General features: G+C 39.4%; 1 protein-coding gene across 1 annotated transcript in view; it reads left to right on the forward strand.

The window, feature by feature from the left end:
- PLCE1 (phospholipase C epsilon 1) overlaps positions 1-15,030 on the forward strand; it is a 358,298-nt gene that overhangs the window by 33,990 nt on the left and 309,278 nt on the right. Inside the window, exon 2 of the mRNA XM_065922944.1 lies at positions 3,000-4,556. Coding sequence (XP_065779016.1) covers positions 3,354-4,556 — 1,203 coding nt within the window. The 5' untranslated portion in view covers positions 3,000-3,353. The remainder of the gene's footprint in view (positions 1-2,999; positions 4,557-15,030) is intronic.

The raw sequence follows: 15,030 nt of genomic DNA on the forward strand, positions 1-15,030 counted from the left end.
AGTTTTGGAAAGTTATACTTTTCTAGGAATTTGTCCATTTCTTCCAGGTTGTCCATTTTATTGGCATAGAGCTGCTGGTAATAATCTCTTATCATCCTTTGTACTTCAGTGTTGTCTGTTGTGATCTCTCATAAGGGAGCATTCTAGAATGAGGTTCCTCATAGTATTAATCATGGTTATCTCTGGGTGGTAGAATTTGTGTTAAGGTAAACAAAAATTTGTGTTTTTATTCATTGTTTGAATTGTTTTGCACTGAGCATAAATCTACAAAAATAAGGGTGGCATTTTCCAAAGAAAATAAAAAAGAAACTAAGTTGGAAAGAAGACATGAAAGGTGGAAAGGTTTAGCATGTTGAGCCAGGATTTTGCTTCTCTAAGTGGACTAGTTTATTCCCTGTGATGTATCTGATTGATAGGCTATCCTCTGATCCTTCAAGTTTGTTGTGAAGACTTGTATGTGCTGGGATCAGGTGAGAGTTTGCGACTGTGTTTTGCTTGAGGGGACATATATTAAGAGAAGAAGGGGAAAGTATGGAGAATTAAGGAGAAGAGCATCTGTGTGGCATCTTTGCCATCTGTGTGGCAAAGAGCAAAGACAGAACAAATCTGGTGTTGACAGCAAAGCCTGAATGCTCATAAGTTGCCTTGGGAAGAACAACTTTATCCATAAAAGAACAATATACTTGTGATGGGCACTCACTCTGTCAGCCTAGAGTGCCTTGAATATCTTCTATAATTGCACTTGCTGCATTGAACTGAAATCTGTTCAATTCTCCCTCCCTCTTAACAGACTTCCAAGCAGGTCCTGGCTATCTAGCCTATTACACTGGCTATTTAGCTCCCAACATGTAGCAGGGTTTAATAATCTGAAGAATAAAATAGCTTAAATTATTTTTTAAACTAGTGTCATTCACAATTGAAAATATTTATGCTTCCTAACATTTAACTAAGTAATTTATTGAAATGAAAGAGCAAATTAAAAATGTGTATATTTTATGGAAGAAATTGGAGAAACTGCCCAAAGATGCTTTTTGAAAGGTTTAAATATATCATTTATTTCCCATTTGTCACATCTGTTCTTTGTTCACCTTTTCCTTTTTTCTACCTCTTTTTTTTTTTAATTACTTGAGAAAAATTTCTAAGATTCTAATGTTTTTACTTACTTTCTGTATTTTTGGTTAAAGTGATTGCATTGTGGCTTATAGTATACATCTTAAGCTTATGACAACCTGACAATATTACTTTAAGTAATATTACTGGGCTTCCCTGATAGCTCAGTTGGTAAAGAATCCGCCTGCAGTGCAGGAGACCCTGGTTTGATTCCTGGGTCAGGAAGATCTCCTGGAAAAGGGATAGGCTACCCACTCTAGTATTCTTGTGCTTACCTGGTGGCTTAGCTGGTAAAGAATCTGCCTGCAATGGGGGAGACCTGGGTTTGATCTCTGGGTTGGGAAGATCCCCTGGAGAAGAGAAAGGCTACCCACTCCAGTATTCTGGCCTGGAGAATTCCATGGACTGTATAGTCCATGGGATTGCAAAGAGTTGGACACAACTTTCACTTCACCCTAATTCATGTAGAAAATAGTCTTATATTAATATATTTCCATTTCTTCTCTTTTGATCTTTGTGCTGTTATTGTCATATATTTTACTTCTAGATTTAGTCATTGTTATTATTTTTGCTTTAAATGGTCAATTAGTTATTTAAAATGTAAGAAAAATTGTATTTATCTACATATTTAACATTTTTCATACTCTATTTCTTTTTGTAGATCCTGATTTCTGTCAGATTTCTATTTCTTCTACCTAAAGGACTTTCTTTACCATTTCTTATTTTAGTGAGCCTTCTTTTTTTTTTTTTTTCTTTTTGACTGCATGGCTTGTGGGATCTTAGTTCCCCAACCAGGGATTGAACCCATGCCCCCTGCAGTGGAAAGATGGAGTCCTAATCACTGGACCTTCAGGAAAGTCCCTCTTTATCTTTCTTATATGTAAGTTCACCCTTGATGAATTCTTTCAGCTTTTGTATGTCTAAAAGTCTTTATTTCATTTTGTTTTCAGAAAATATTTTTGTTGGGTATAGAATTATAATTTGGCAGTGTATATGTATATATATATATATCTATATATATATATGGGAGAAGGAAATGGCAACCCACTCCAGTATTCTAGCCTGGAGAATCCCGTGGACAGAAGAGCCTGGTGGGGTGCTGTCCATGGGGTTGCACAGTGTCGGACATGACTGAAGTGACTTAGCATGCATGCATGCATTGTTGAAGGAAATGGCAGCCCACTCCAGTATTCTTGCCTGGAGAATGCTAGGGACAGGGGAGCCTGGTGGGCTGCAGTCTATGGGGTTGCACAGAGTGAGACATGACTGAAGTGGCTTAGCAGCAGCATATATATATATGTATATGTATATATATATTTTTTTAAGTTTATTTTTTTAATAAACTTTCTTATTTTTTAATAAACTATTCTGCATTGTTCCTAATGAGAAGCCTGCTAGCGTCCCTATTTTTCTCCACTCTACTTTATGTGTCTTCCTTCTCTGATTTCCTTGACTTTATTGAAGTCTCAACTTCTCTTTAAATTAGACACACTGTTTGGTTTCGTCTGAGTCCCTTCTCCCTCCCCAGTAGCCGAAAAACTCAAAAGGTATAAGCTAGGGCATTTATCGAACTCACCTTATTTATTTATTCTTCTTTCTGGAATTACTATTCTATGTTGCCTGTTATTCAATATCTCAAAGCAATTATTTCATTATTTTTTCTGACTTTTTTCAGTTGTTTAAGGAAGAAGCATAAACCTGATCTCTGTTAATCTGTACTGGCTGGAAACAGAAATTTGAAATATTGAATCAAAAAAATAAATACCTAAAACCAACTTCTGATTGCAAAACTTCTCCTCAAAATGGATTCACATTTTGCAGTAGCTTAGAATTATGAGGTCATTTTTAAAAATTTGTTTAGTGTTTGACATTATCTCTTTTTCTTGCAGGATACATTCAACTGGATTTTTAAATCATTGTAAGCCAGTGATGGATCAGAAGTTACAGAATGCAATGCCGAATAAAAGTCTTCGAAAGAATTGCTTCAAAGAACCAAAAAAAGAAAATTGATCTACTTCCTTAATACCTTGATCTAGAAAAACATACTGCACATAGTAGGAAGTGATAACTGGAAAAGTTTATTTGGGTCTTAATATACCTAAGTGATAGGAACTGTCACTTTGTTTCTCAGAGGGCTTATACACCTGAGATTATGTTAAAAACCAGTAGTTTTATTAACATCTTGACATGATCACAAGAGAGGACAAACAGAGGGCTAGCTGAAACCCTGCACCTTGGTCAAGATGACTTCTGAAGAAATGGCAGGTTCTGTTCTCAGACCTGTGAGTCAGAGAAAAGTGATCTCTGCTCAGTCAACTGTAGATGAAAGTAATGATAAGGTCTCCGACATCAATGTTCCAAAGTCTCATCCTGTCAGGCAGAGTGGGGAGACTTCTCATACCATCTCGCAGCTGACCAAACTTACAGAAGAATCTTCAGGAAGCAACGTGCCCCAGATTTTCTCAGTAGCAAGGGAGAAAATAACCAGTGATGAGAACAGTAATGAAAATTGCTGGGAGAAAAGCATGCCAGATTCTGTGAAAAACCTTAACATTAACTGCAACAGCATATTGAAAAACCATCAGCATGGCCCTCCTCAGAGCCAGTTTTATGAAACGTGCAATTCTATCACAGAGGAAGGTCTGTGTTTGGAAACTGGAATCCCTTCTTCACTGGAAGGAAAGGTGTTCCCTGGAATTCAACTGGAAATAGACAGACCTCCCATGGGCATTAGTCCATTAGGAACTCAGTCAGCCATCATAGAGACAAGCAGGGCGGTCCCTGAAAGCAACATGACAGTATTTCACTTGCGTTACGAGGTTGACAGAAGAATGTCAGACAGTCTCTGTCCCCTGTCAGATAACTTGATTTTGGATGATTGTGGAAACTGTGTACTACCTACTGTTGGTGAGGATCAAGAGAAAAATTACATGGCGTATACTTGCCAACTGATGGAATTGACAAGTAACTGTGACAATAAGAATAGGCAGCTGCAGTGTGATCATTGTGACCCCTTGAATGACAAATACTTGTGCTTTGAAGGCTCTTGCCCAAAGGCCGATGTGGTATGTTCAAGTGACAGCTTTTGCAGGGAGGATTTTACTGACAGTCCACCTGCCAAGACCTTTCTGAGCCATTTTGAGGACTTCCCTGATAATTGTGAAGATGTAGAAGAAGATTTGTTTAAAAATAAAAAGGAGCGGTCTGCTTGGTTAGTGAGGAGATTTTGCAAAAATGACAAGGAAGTTAAGAAATCTGTGTTTACTGGGACAAGGGCAATTGTGAGAACCTTGCCTTCTGGTCACATTGGACTGGAGGCTTTGAGTTATATTGATCAGAAGAAAAATGGTCTCTTGTTGCCTCCTGGGAGAGTCATGGAACGGCTGTCAACAGTGGTGGTTAGGCAAGATGGTTCCCAAGGTCTGTCAGAAGCCCAGTGGTATCCGGTAAGAGTTAAAGTTTCTTTTAATCCATTTTTCAAAGTTGACTTTTTAAAACTCCAAATCTCCATTGTCTTAATTCATGGGAAATGTTCAGTTCTGGCCAGTGATTCTTAGGGGAAGCATTTATAGTTACTGGAAATTAGTAGACCTAACAGATACTGGAATTGACAGCTGTCAAGACTGAGTTAATTCCACAGCAACATAAGTCACAAAATACACATAAATATGCGCTCAGAGAAGTTAGGGAGAGTCCCTGATTACTGTATGCGGGCTTATAAAACAGAAACTCCTGGGAGTGGGAAAGTGGTTCTGCTAACTAATTATTCAGCTCTATCCTTCAGAGATATGTCTGTCCTCTTCTGCCATGGAGTTCATCGTTGTTTTTAGGTTGCAAAGCTTAAAAGAACTTAAATCTCATTTTCTTTCTTTTTTTTTCCTCTTATTTATTTTTCATTTATTTTTATTAGTTGGAGGCTAATTACAATATTGTAGTGGTTTTTGCCATACATTGACATGAATCAGCCATGGATTTACATGTGTTCCCCATCCCGACCCCCCCTCCCACTTCCCTCCCCATCCCATCCCTCTGGGTCTTCCCAGTGCACCAGCCCTGAGCACTTGTCTCATGCATCCAACCTGGGCTGGTGATCTGTTTCACACTTGATAGTATACTTGTTTTAAATCTCATTTTCTCTGCTCAGTACCTCTAGGCAGTGCTTCCTGGTTTTTCCCTCTTAACCCTTTTTATGCCATGGCCCTCTTTGGTTATTTGATGAAGTTTTCGGGTTGAGAAGAACACTTTTAAACACATCAAATGAAATAGAAAGGATCATAAAGGACACAGATTATGTGGATAGACATATATCAAAATATTTTTGAAATTGTAATATAGCAGGGTACTTCTTTATTAACACACTAAATAATGGCAGCTGATGATGTGATAACTACCATAACTTCAAGGTAGTGAAGAATGTTAGTAGGGAATGGTTTACCTGGGACTTTCCCAGTTTTAGCAGTGCAAGTCCCATACTCTGGGAAGCCACACAGTCTTGGACAAACCAAGACAAATTAATTAATTAGTTACCTTAATTATAAATACTATTTTAGAGTCTCTTCCATGACTATAATATATGGCAATATCTGTGATTTCTATTGGTGACAAAATCACACGTACTGCTAGTGTTACTGAAGTTTGTTGCTTACATTCATATTGAAAGGAAATGCTAGACTTCTATTTGAGGTTAATAAAAGAATTTTTTCTCATCCAAATTTCTGGACTCTCTGAGTTCTATCCATAGTTCTCCCTCTTTAAGATTCCTGCTCTGGAAATGCACTCAATTAGCTGTGCACTCTTAGACCTGATCTTTGCATCAGAAGCCAGCACCATGTAGTCTCTTGTTTTTTTTTTTTTTTCCTTCTGTGGCTAAGTAGCCCTATTTTCTTCAACTGATCTTAGTGAAGAAGCTGTTTCTATAACTTTTGCATTCCAGTTTTACACAATTCCTTAAAATCTGGCCCTAAAAATAAACCCAATCTAAAAGAACATCCTTTTATTGATCTATGACTAGTATATTTTTATTTTCATCATCATCAATTGTGGGAACGAATATTTATTGTGAATTTAAATATGCCAGGCACTGGACTGAATAACTTACACACTTCATTTCATGAAATCATCTCAACTACTTTCTGATGTGGTCTGATTATTCACCCCATTCTATCATTAAGAAAACAGAGTCTAAAGAAAATTCTATACCTTCAGTTCAGTTCAGTGCGTTGCTCAGTTATGTCTGACTCTGTGCGACCCCATGGATTGCGGCATGCCAGGCTTCCCTATCCATCACCAACTCCCGGAGCTTGTTCAAACTCATGTCCATTGAGTCGGTGATGCCATCCAACTATCTCATCGTTTGTCTTCCCCTTCTCTTCCCACCTTCAATCTTTCCCAGCATCAGGGTCTTTTCTAAAGAGTCAGTTCTTTGCATCATGTGAGAGTTTCAGCTTTAGCATCAGTCCTTTCAGTGAATATTCAGGACTGATTTCCTTTAAGATGGACTGGTTGGATCTCCTTGCAGTCCAAAGGAGAACTCTCAAGAGTCTTCTCCACTATCATAGTTCAAAAGCATCAATTCTTTGGCACTCAGTTTTCTTTATAGTCCACCTCTCACATCCATACATGACTACTGGAGAAACCATAGCTTTAACTAGACAGACCTTTGTTGACAAAGTAATGTCTCTGATTTTTAATATGCTGTCTAGGTTGTTCATAGCTTTTCTTCCAAGGAGCAAGCATCTTTTAATTTCATGGCTGCAGTCACCATCTGCAGTGATTTTGGAGCCCAAGAAAATAAAGTCAGTCACTGTTTCCACTGTTTCCCCATCTATTTGCCAGGAAGTGATGGAACTGGATGCCAGGATCTTCATTTTTTGAATGTTGAGTTTTAAGCCAGCTTTTTCACTCTCCTCTTTCACTTTCTTCAAGATACTCTTTAGTTCCTCTTTGCTTTCTGCCATAAGCGTGGTGTCATCTGCATATCTGAAGTTATTGATATTTCTCTGGGCAGTGAACCTGTGTGTAATGATGATGACAAACCCAGTGAAAACCAAATTATCTATCACAAGCATTCATGCCCACTAGAATTCAAAACGGAAAAATAGAGCTGTGCAGAAGAACAAAGGAATTCAATATATACTGATCAAGAAAGATGTTCAAGAAAATAACAAATGAAAAAAATATAAAGCACAAGTTTCCAACCGTCTTCTACTGAGGTATAATGTACACATCATTTTAAAGTATGCAAATCCATGCTTTTTAGTACATTCATCTATCACAACTATCTAATTCCAAAATAATTTTAACACCTCAAAAAAAAACTCTTGCGGCTTTCCTGATGGCTCAGTCATAAACAATCTGCCTGCCAATGAAGGAGACATGGGTTCAATCCCTGATCCAGGGAGATCCCACGTATGAAGAGCAGCTAAGCCCGTGCACTGCAATTATTGAGCCTGTGCCCTAGAGCCCAGGAACTGCAACTACTGAAGCCCCCACACCCTAGAGTCTGTGCTGCATAACAAGAGAAGTCACTGCAGTGACAGGCCTGCGTACCACAGCTACAGAGTAGCCCCTGCTCGTCACAATTAGAAAAAAAAGCCCAAGCAGCAATGCAGAGCCAGCACAGCCAAAAATAAGGACAAATAAGTAGATAAATAAGAAACTCCTTAACCATTAGTGACCACTCTTTATTCCTCCCCTTCCCCTGGCAACCACTAATCTGCTTTTGGTCCCTGTGGATTTGCCAATTCTGGACATTTCCTACAAGATCTGACTTCTTGTGACTGGCTTCTTTCACTTAGCATCATGTTTTCCAGGTTCATCCATGTCATAATGTATATCAGAACTGTATTCTTTTTTATGACTGAATAATATTCTACTATATGGATGTACCAGATTTACTCATCCATTCATCAGCTAAAGGACAATGGGTTGTTTCCTCTTTGGGGCTGTTATGAATAATGCTGCTATGAATGTTCCTGGACAAGTTTTAGAGTGAACATATGTTTTCATTCCTCTTGGTAAGATACTTAGGAGTGGGATTATTGGGTCGCATGGTAACGCCATGTTTAACATATTCGGGAAGGAACAAAACATTTTCCAAAACCACTGCTCCATCTTATATTCTCACCAGTAATACATGAGAATTTCAATGTCTCCACATCCTCACCAACACTTGTTACTATTCATTTCATTTGTGAAAGCTGTCTTAGTGGGTGTGACCTGGTAATTCATTGTGGATTCAATATGCATTTCCTTAATAACTAATGATGTTGAAAAGTTTTCCATTTCCTTGTTGGCCATTTGTATATCATCTTTGGAGAAATATCAATTCAGATCATTTCCCCATTTAAAAAAATTGTTTTTTTTTTCCTATTTATTGTTGCATTGCAAGGCTTCTTCATATATTCTTACGAGATATGTGATTTGCAAATATATTCTGTTGATGGGCTTTCACCTTTTTGATACTGTGCACTGATCCTCAGAACATTTTAATTCTAATGAAGTCAACAATTTATCTACTTTTTCTCCTTTGGTTGCTTGTACTTTTAGTGTCATATGTAAGAAATGATTTCCTAATTCATGAAGACTTACATCTATGTTTCCTTCCCAGATTTTAAGTCTTTGCTGTTGTTGCTATTCAGTCATTGTGTCTGACTCTTGATGACCCCATGGAGCACACCAGGCTTCCCTGTCCTTTGCTCCCTCCCAGAGTTTGCTCAAACTCATGCCCATTGAGTCAGTGATGCCTTCCAACCATGTCATCCTCTGTCATCCCATTCTCCTCCTATCCTCAATCTTTTCCAGCATCAGTGTCTTTTCCAGTGAGTCAGCTCTTGCATCAGGTGGCCAAAGTATTGGAGCTTCAGCTTCAGCATCAGTCCTTTCAGTGAATATTCAGGGATGATTTCCTTTAGCATTGACTGGTTTGATCTTCTTGCTGTCCAGGGGGCTCTCAAGAGTCTACTCCAGCACCACAGTTCAAAAGCATCAATTCTTTGGCGCTCAGCCTTCTTTATGTTCCAACTCTCACATCCGTACATGACTACTGGCAAAACTATAGCGCTGACTGTATGAACCTTTGTTGGCAAAGTGACGTCTCTGCTTTTTAATGCAAAGTCTAGGTTTGTCATAGCTTTTCTTCCAAGGAGGCAAGTGTCTTTTAATGTTGTGGCTATAGTCACTGTCCAGAGTGATTTTGAAACCCAAGGAAATAAAATCTCCCACTGTTTCCATTCTTTCCCCAGTTATTTGCCATGAAGTGATGGGACCAGATGCCGTGATCTTAGTTTTTTGAATGTTGAGTTTTAAGCCAGCTTTTTCATTCTCCTTGTTTACCTGCACCAAGAGGCTCTTTAGTTCCTCTTCACTTTCTGCCATTAGAGTGGTATCATTTGCATACCTGAGGTTGCTATTTCTCTGGATAGTCTTGATTTCTAGCTTGTGATGCATCCAACCCGGCATTTCACGTGATGTACTCTACATAGAAGTTAAACAAACATAGTGACAGTATACAGCTTTGATGTACGCCTTTCCGAAATTTAACCAGTCTGTTGTTCCATGTCCAGTTCTAACTGTTTCTTCTTGACCTGCATACAGTTTTCTCAGGAGGCAGGTAAGGTGGTCTGGGATTCACATCTCTTTAAGAATTTTCCAGTTTGTTGTGATCCACACAGTCAGTGGAGCAGAAGTAGATGATTTCCTGCAATTGTCTTGCTTTTTCTATGATCCAGTGGATGTTGGCAATTTGATCTCTGGTTCCTCTGCCTTTTCCAAATCCAGCTTGTACATTTGGGAGTTTTCAGTTCACGTACTGTTGAAGCCTAACTTGAAGGATTTTGAGCATTTCTTTGCAAGCATGTGAAATGAGCACAGTTGTATGGTAGTTTGAACATTCTTTGGCCTTGCCCTTCTTTGGGATTGGAATGAAAACTGATGTTTTCCAGTCCTGTGGCAATTGCTGAGTTTTCCAAATTTGCTGGCATATTGAGTGCAGCACATTAGCAGCAGCATCTTTTAGGATTTGAACTAGCTCAGTGGGAATTCCATCACCTCCACTAGGTTTGTTTGTAGTAATGCTTCCTAAGGCCCACTTGACTTCACACTCCAAGGTGTCCAGCTGTAGGTAAGTGACCACACCATCGTGGTTATCCTGGTCACTAAGACCTTTTTTTATGTAGTTCTTCCATGTGTTCTTGCCTCCTTTTCTTAGTATCTCCTGCTTGTGTTAGGTCCTTGCCATTTCTGTCCTTTATTGTGCCCATCTTTGCATGAAATGTTCCCTTGGTTACTCTGATTTTCTTGAAGAGATCTCTAGTCTTTCCCATTGTATTGTTTTCCTCTATTTGCTTTGTTCACTTAAGAAGACTTTCTTATCTCTCCTTGCTACTCTTTGGAACTCTGTACTCAACTGGGTGTATCTTTCCCTTTCTTCTTTGCTTTTCACTTCTCTTCTTTTCTCAGCTATTTGTAAGGCCTCCTCAGACAACCATTTTGACTCCTTGCATTTCTTTTTCTCTGGGATGTTTTTGGTCACCACCACCTGTACAATGTTAGGAACTTCTGTCTGTAGTTCTTCAGGCACTGTGTCTATCAGATCTAATCTCTTGAAACTCTTTGTCACTTCCATGATATAATTAGGAGGGTTTTGATTTAGGTCACACCTGAATGGCCTACTGGCTTTCCCTACTTTCTTCAGTATAAGTCTGAATTTGGCAATAAGGAGCTCATCATCTGAGTCACAGTCAGCTCTGGGTCTTGTTTTTGCTGACTATATAGAGCGTTTCCATCTTCAGCCACAAAGAATATAATCAGTTTGATTTTGGTGGACCATCTGGTGACCTCCATGTGTAGAGTCGTGTCTCGTGTTGCTGGCAGAGGATGTTTGCTATGAACAGTGTGGTCTCTTGGCAAAGCTCAGTTAGCCTTTTCCCTGCTTCATTTTGTATACTCCAAGGCCTAACTTGCCTGTTACTCCAGGTATCTCTTGACTGCCTAATTTTGCATTACAGTTACCTATGATGAAAAGGACATCTTTTTTTTTTTTTTGGTATTAGTTCTAGAAGGTCTTGTAGGTCTTCATAGAACTGTTCAACTTCATTTTCTTCATCATTAGTGACTGAGGCATAGACTTGGGTTACTGTGATGTTTAATGGTTTTCCTTAGAAATGAACTGAGATCATTCTGTCACATTTGAGATTGCACCCAAGTACTGAATTTTGGACTCTTTTGTTGACTATGAGGGCTACTCCATTTCTTCTAAGGGAATCTTGCTCATAGTCTTAACGTCTTAATTTCAGATCTTTGATCCATTTTCAGTCTATGTTTGTACGTGGTGTGTGAGTTAGGGGTCAAAATTCATTGGTTTGCTTATGGATACCTTCTTGCTCCAGCAGCATTTGTTGAAAAGACTAGTATTTCCTCACCAGATTTTTTCAGCACTCTGTTTGGTTGATAATCAGTTAACTGTTAATGTGACGGCTTATTTGTGAACTCTCAGTTATATTCCACAGATTCCTATAGTATCCACATGCCAGTACCACCTAGTCTTGATTACTGTGGCTTTGTAGCAAGTTTTGAAATTGGGAAATGTGAGTCCTCTAACACTATTCTTCTCTTTCAAGACTATCTTGGCACACTTCCCTACGAAGGTTAGGATAACCTTGTCAGTTTTTGCAGAGAAGGATTCTGATAGGGACTGTGTTGAACCTAGTTTGCTGTGGGTGGTATTCAGTTCACTTCAGTTGCTAAGTTGTGTCTGACTCTTTGTGACCCCATGGACTTCAGCACGCCAGGCTTCTCTGTCCATCACCAACTCCCGGAGTTTACTCAAACTCATGTCCATTGAATTGGTCATGCCATCCAAAACTCTCATCCTCTTATCATCCCCTTCTCCTCCCACCTTCAATCTTTTACAGAATCAGGATCTTTTCAAATGAGTTAGTTCTTTGTATCAGGTGGCCAAAGTACTGGAGTTTCAGCTTCAACATCAGTCCTTCCAATGAACACCCAGGACTGATCTCCTTTAGGATGGACTGGTTGGATCTCCTTGCAGTCCAAGGGACTCTCAAGAGTTTTCTCCAACACCACAATTCAAAAGCATAAATTCTTTGGCACTCAGTTTTCTTTATATTCCAACTCTCACATCCATACATGACTACTGGAAAAACCGTAGTTTTGACTAGAGGGACCTTTGTTGACAAAGTAATGTCTCTGCTTTTTACTATGCTCTTCAGGTTGGGCATAATTTTTCTTCCAAGAGCAAGCGTCTTTTAATTTCATGGCTGCAATCACCATCTGCAGTGATTTTGGAGCCCCCCAAAATAAAATCTTTCACTGTTTCCATTGTTTCCCCATCTATTTGCCACGAATTGATGGGACCAAATGCCATGATCTTAGTTTTCTGAATGTTGAGTTTTAAGCCAACTTTTTTCACTCTCCTCTTTCACTTTCATCAAGAGGCTCTTTAGTTCTTCTTTGCTTTCTGCTGTAAGTGGGGTGTCATCTACCTATCTGAAGTTATGGATATTTCTCAGGCAGTCTTGATTCCAGCTTGTGCTTCATCCAGCCCAGCATTTGCATGATGCACTCTGCATATAAGTTAAATAAGCAGGGTTACAATATACACTCTTGATGTCCTCCTTTCCCAATTTGGAACCAGTCCATTGTTCCATGTCCAGTTCTAATTGTTGCTTCAGAGTCTCAAGGAAATTCTGTACCTTACCCAAACTTACTAAGCTAGTAATTGGTATAACTAGGATTGCAATCCAGGCAATTAACACTCTTAGTTTCTCAAGATCTAGAAAAATATAAAATTTGATTAAGCTTTTAAAGTAACAAAATAATTTTGTTCTTTTCTGCGTCTGTTGATTTGAGTGACTCCACTCACTGATGCATATGATATCTCACATATGCATCAGAGTTGTGTGTTCAGCAGAGTGGCTCTAACCCTGCTTATGTTTTAGAATCAGTGTCCAGGCTCCACCCCAGACTCTCTGAAGCAGAACCACTGGGATAGGACACAGCATCAATATTTTTTCCAAGTTTTCTCCAGGTTGTTCTATGATTCTATGGAGTTGAGAACCACTGACCAGGAGCTTAAACTGAGCTTTTTGTGTTTTGGTCAGGACATTTCAGGAATATTTGCTCTTCCCTAAATTCCCTGGTGACTCAGTGACAAAGAACTCACCTGCCAGTGCAGGAGACGCAGGTTCAATCCTTGGGTCAGGAAAATCCCCTAGAGAAGGAAATGGCAATCCACTCCAGTATTCTTGCCTGGGAAATCCGATGGACAGAGGAGCTTGGCGGGCATGGGGTAGCAACAGAGTCGGACACAACTTAGCGACTGAACAACAAACTCCTTGACCTGGCTTCAGCTCTCAGGAGTGTCAGGGCTGTCCTGGGGGCCTGCCTGAACAATGCCAGCCTGGAGGCTCTTCTGTTTGTACATTTGAAGGGCAGTTCAGCCCAGCAAGTGTCAGGGAATTTGGTTTTGAATCTTCACCTGGTTTCTCAAGAAACCTGAATCAGGAAGTGGTGTCAACTACCCACATGCTCACCAGTGATTCTGGGGAATTTTGTCCACACAGAAGAAAATAGCTTGTCCTAGTCACATGTATCCTGCCAGCACCGTAGTGACTTGTCCAGTGCTTGCCATAAAACCGCTGCTGATGGCAGCATGCTGTCTCGCTAAAATAATGAATTGCTTTTAAAATCCATGTACACTTGAAATTGAACATTAAGAACACAACAGAAATTTAAATACAGCAAAGTAAATGGAGGTAGATTACTTGAAACCATTATCAGAGTCCCCTGGACACTTATATAAGCATGAGAGTCGTGAATGGGTTATCAGTTTCAGAGTACTCTTTGGCATTCCTGTACTCATTCCTCCTGTTTCTGGAGCCCTGCCACTTCTTCTGAGAATGTTCACTGGTCCCTAGCTCAAACCTGTCCCTTTCTGTCCATCCTGGAGGCCTTGGGATGGGTAATTTCCAATGAAAAGAACCAAAAAGATGATGCAAATCATCTCTTCCCTGCTTCTTAGTCTCTGGAGGCTGGGAGAAGCTGCCATACCTCCTGCAGAGTAAACCTCAGGAACTTCTCTCTCCTCCTCTCTCTCTGGGCTTCCAGGAGGCTGCGGGCATTTTTATTAACCCTTAAGCTGAAGCTGGGGGATAGACTGGTTGTCTTCCTGGTCTTTCTTTTTTTTGAAGTTAATTTACAATGTTGTATTAATTTCTGACGCACAGCAAAGTGGTCACTATATATTATTTTCATATTCTTTTCCATTATAGTTCATTTTAAGATATTGAATATAGTTCCCTGTACTATACAGTAGGACCTTATTGCTTGTCCTCCTGTCATCTCATAAGGGTGATTTCTGAAAGGGAGAGCCTTTTCTGAACATTCAAACATGGCCGGGATGAATCAATATTTTCTAAAATGTGGTATTGTCTCTGCATTTCCTTTTTTAGTTAGGGTCTAAACTAAAGAAATCCTTATCCTTGCAGTGTTTAAGAACACATGGATAAATAAATCACAGCCCCTTTCTGTAAATTGCTTTCTCCACCTAAAAAAGATACAGACTCCCACAGTTGTGCTCTTGTTCCTGTTCTTTGATTATTTTACATACTGGCTCTCCAGTCAGATTCTAAGTTTACTAAGGGAAAGAAATGGCCCTGTCTTTTTGTTATACTCTACATAATGTAAGCACGATGCCAAGTATTAAGAAAACATCATGCTTAGAAACATGGTCTCTGGAGTCAGTTGGCCTGAATTGAAATTGTGACTTTGACTTCATCACCTTCTGGCCCTGTGACCTTGGAGAAGTTGTTTAGTCTCCTTGTCTCTAGATATCTTATAGGTAAACTGGGAATAATGACTCTTGAGGGGTTAAATGAAATGCCAGCAGGGAGAATTACT

Source organism: Muntiacus reevesi, chromosome 2, assembly GCF_963930625.1.
Source record: "Muntiacus reevesi chromosome 2, mMunRee1.1, whole genome shotgun sequence".
Classification (NCBI taxonomy): domain Eukaryota; kingdom Metazoa; phylum Chordata; class Mammalia; order Artiodactyla; family Cervidae; genus Muntiacus; species Muntiacus reevesi.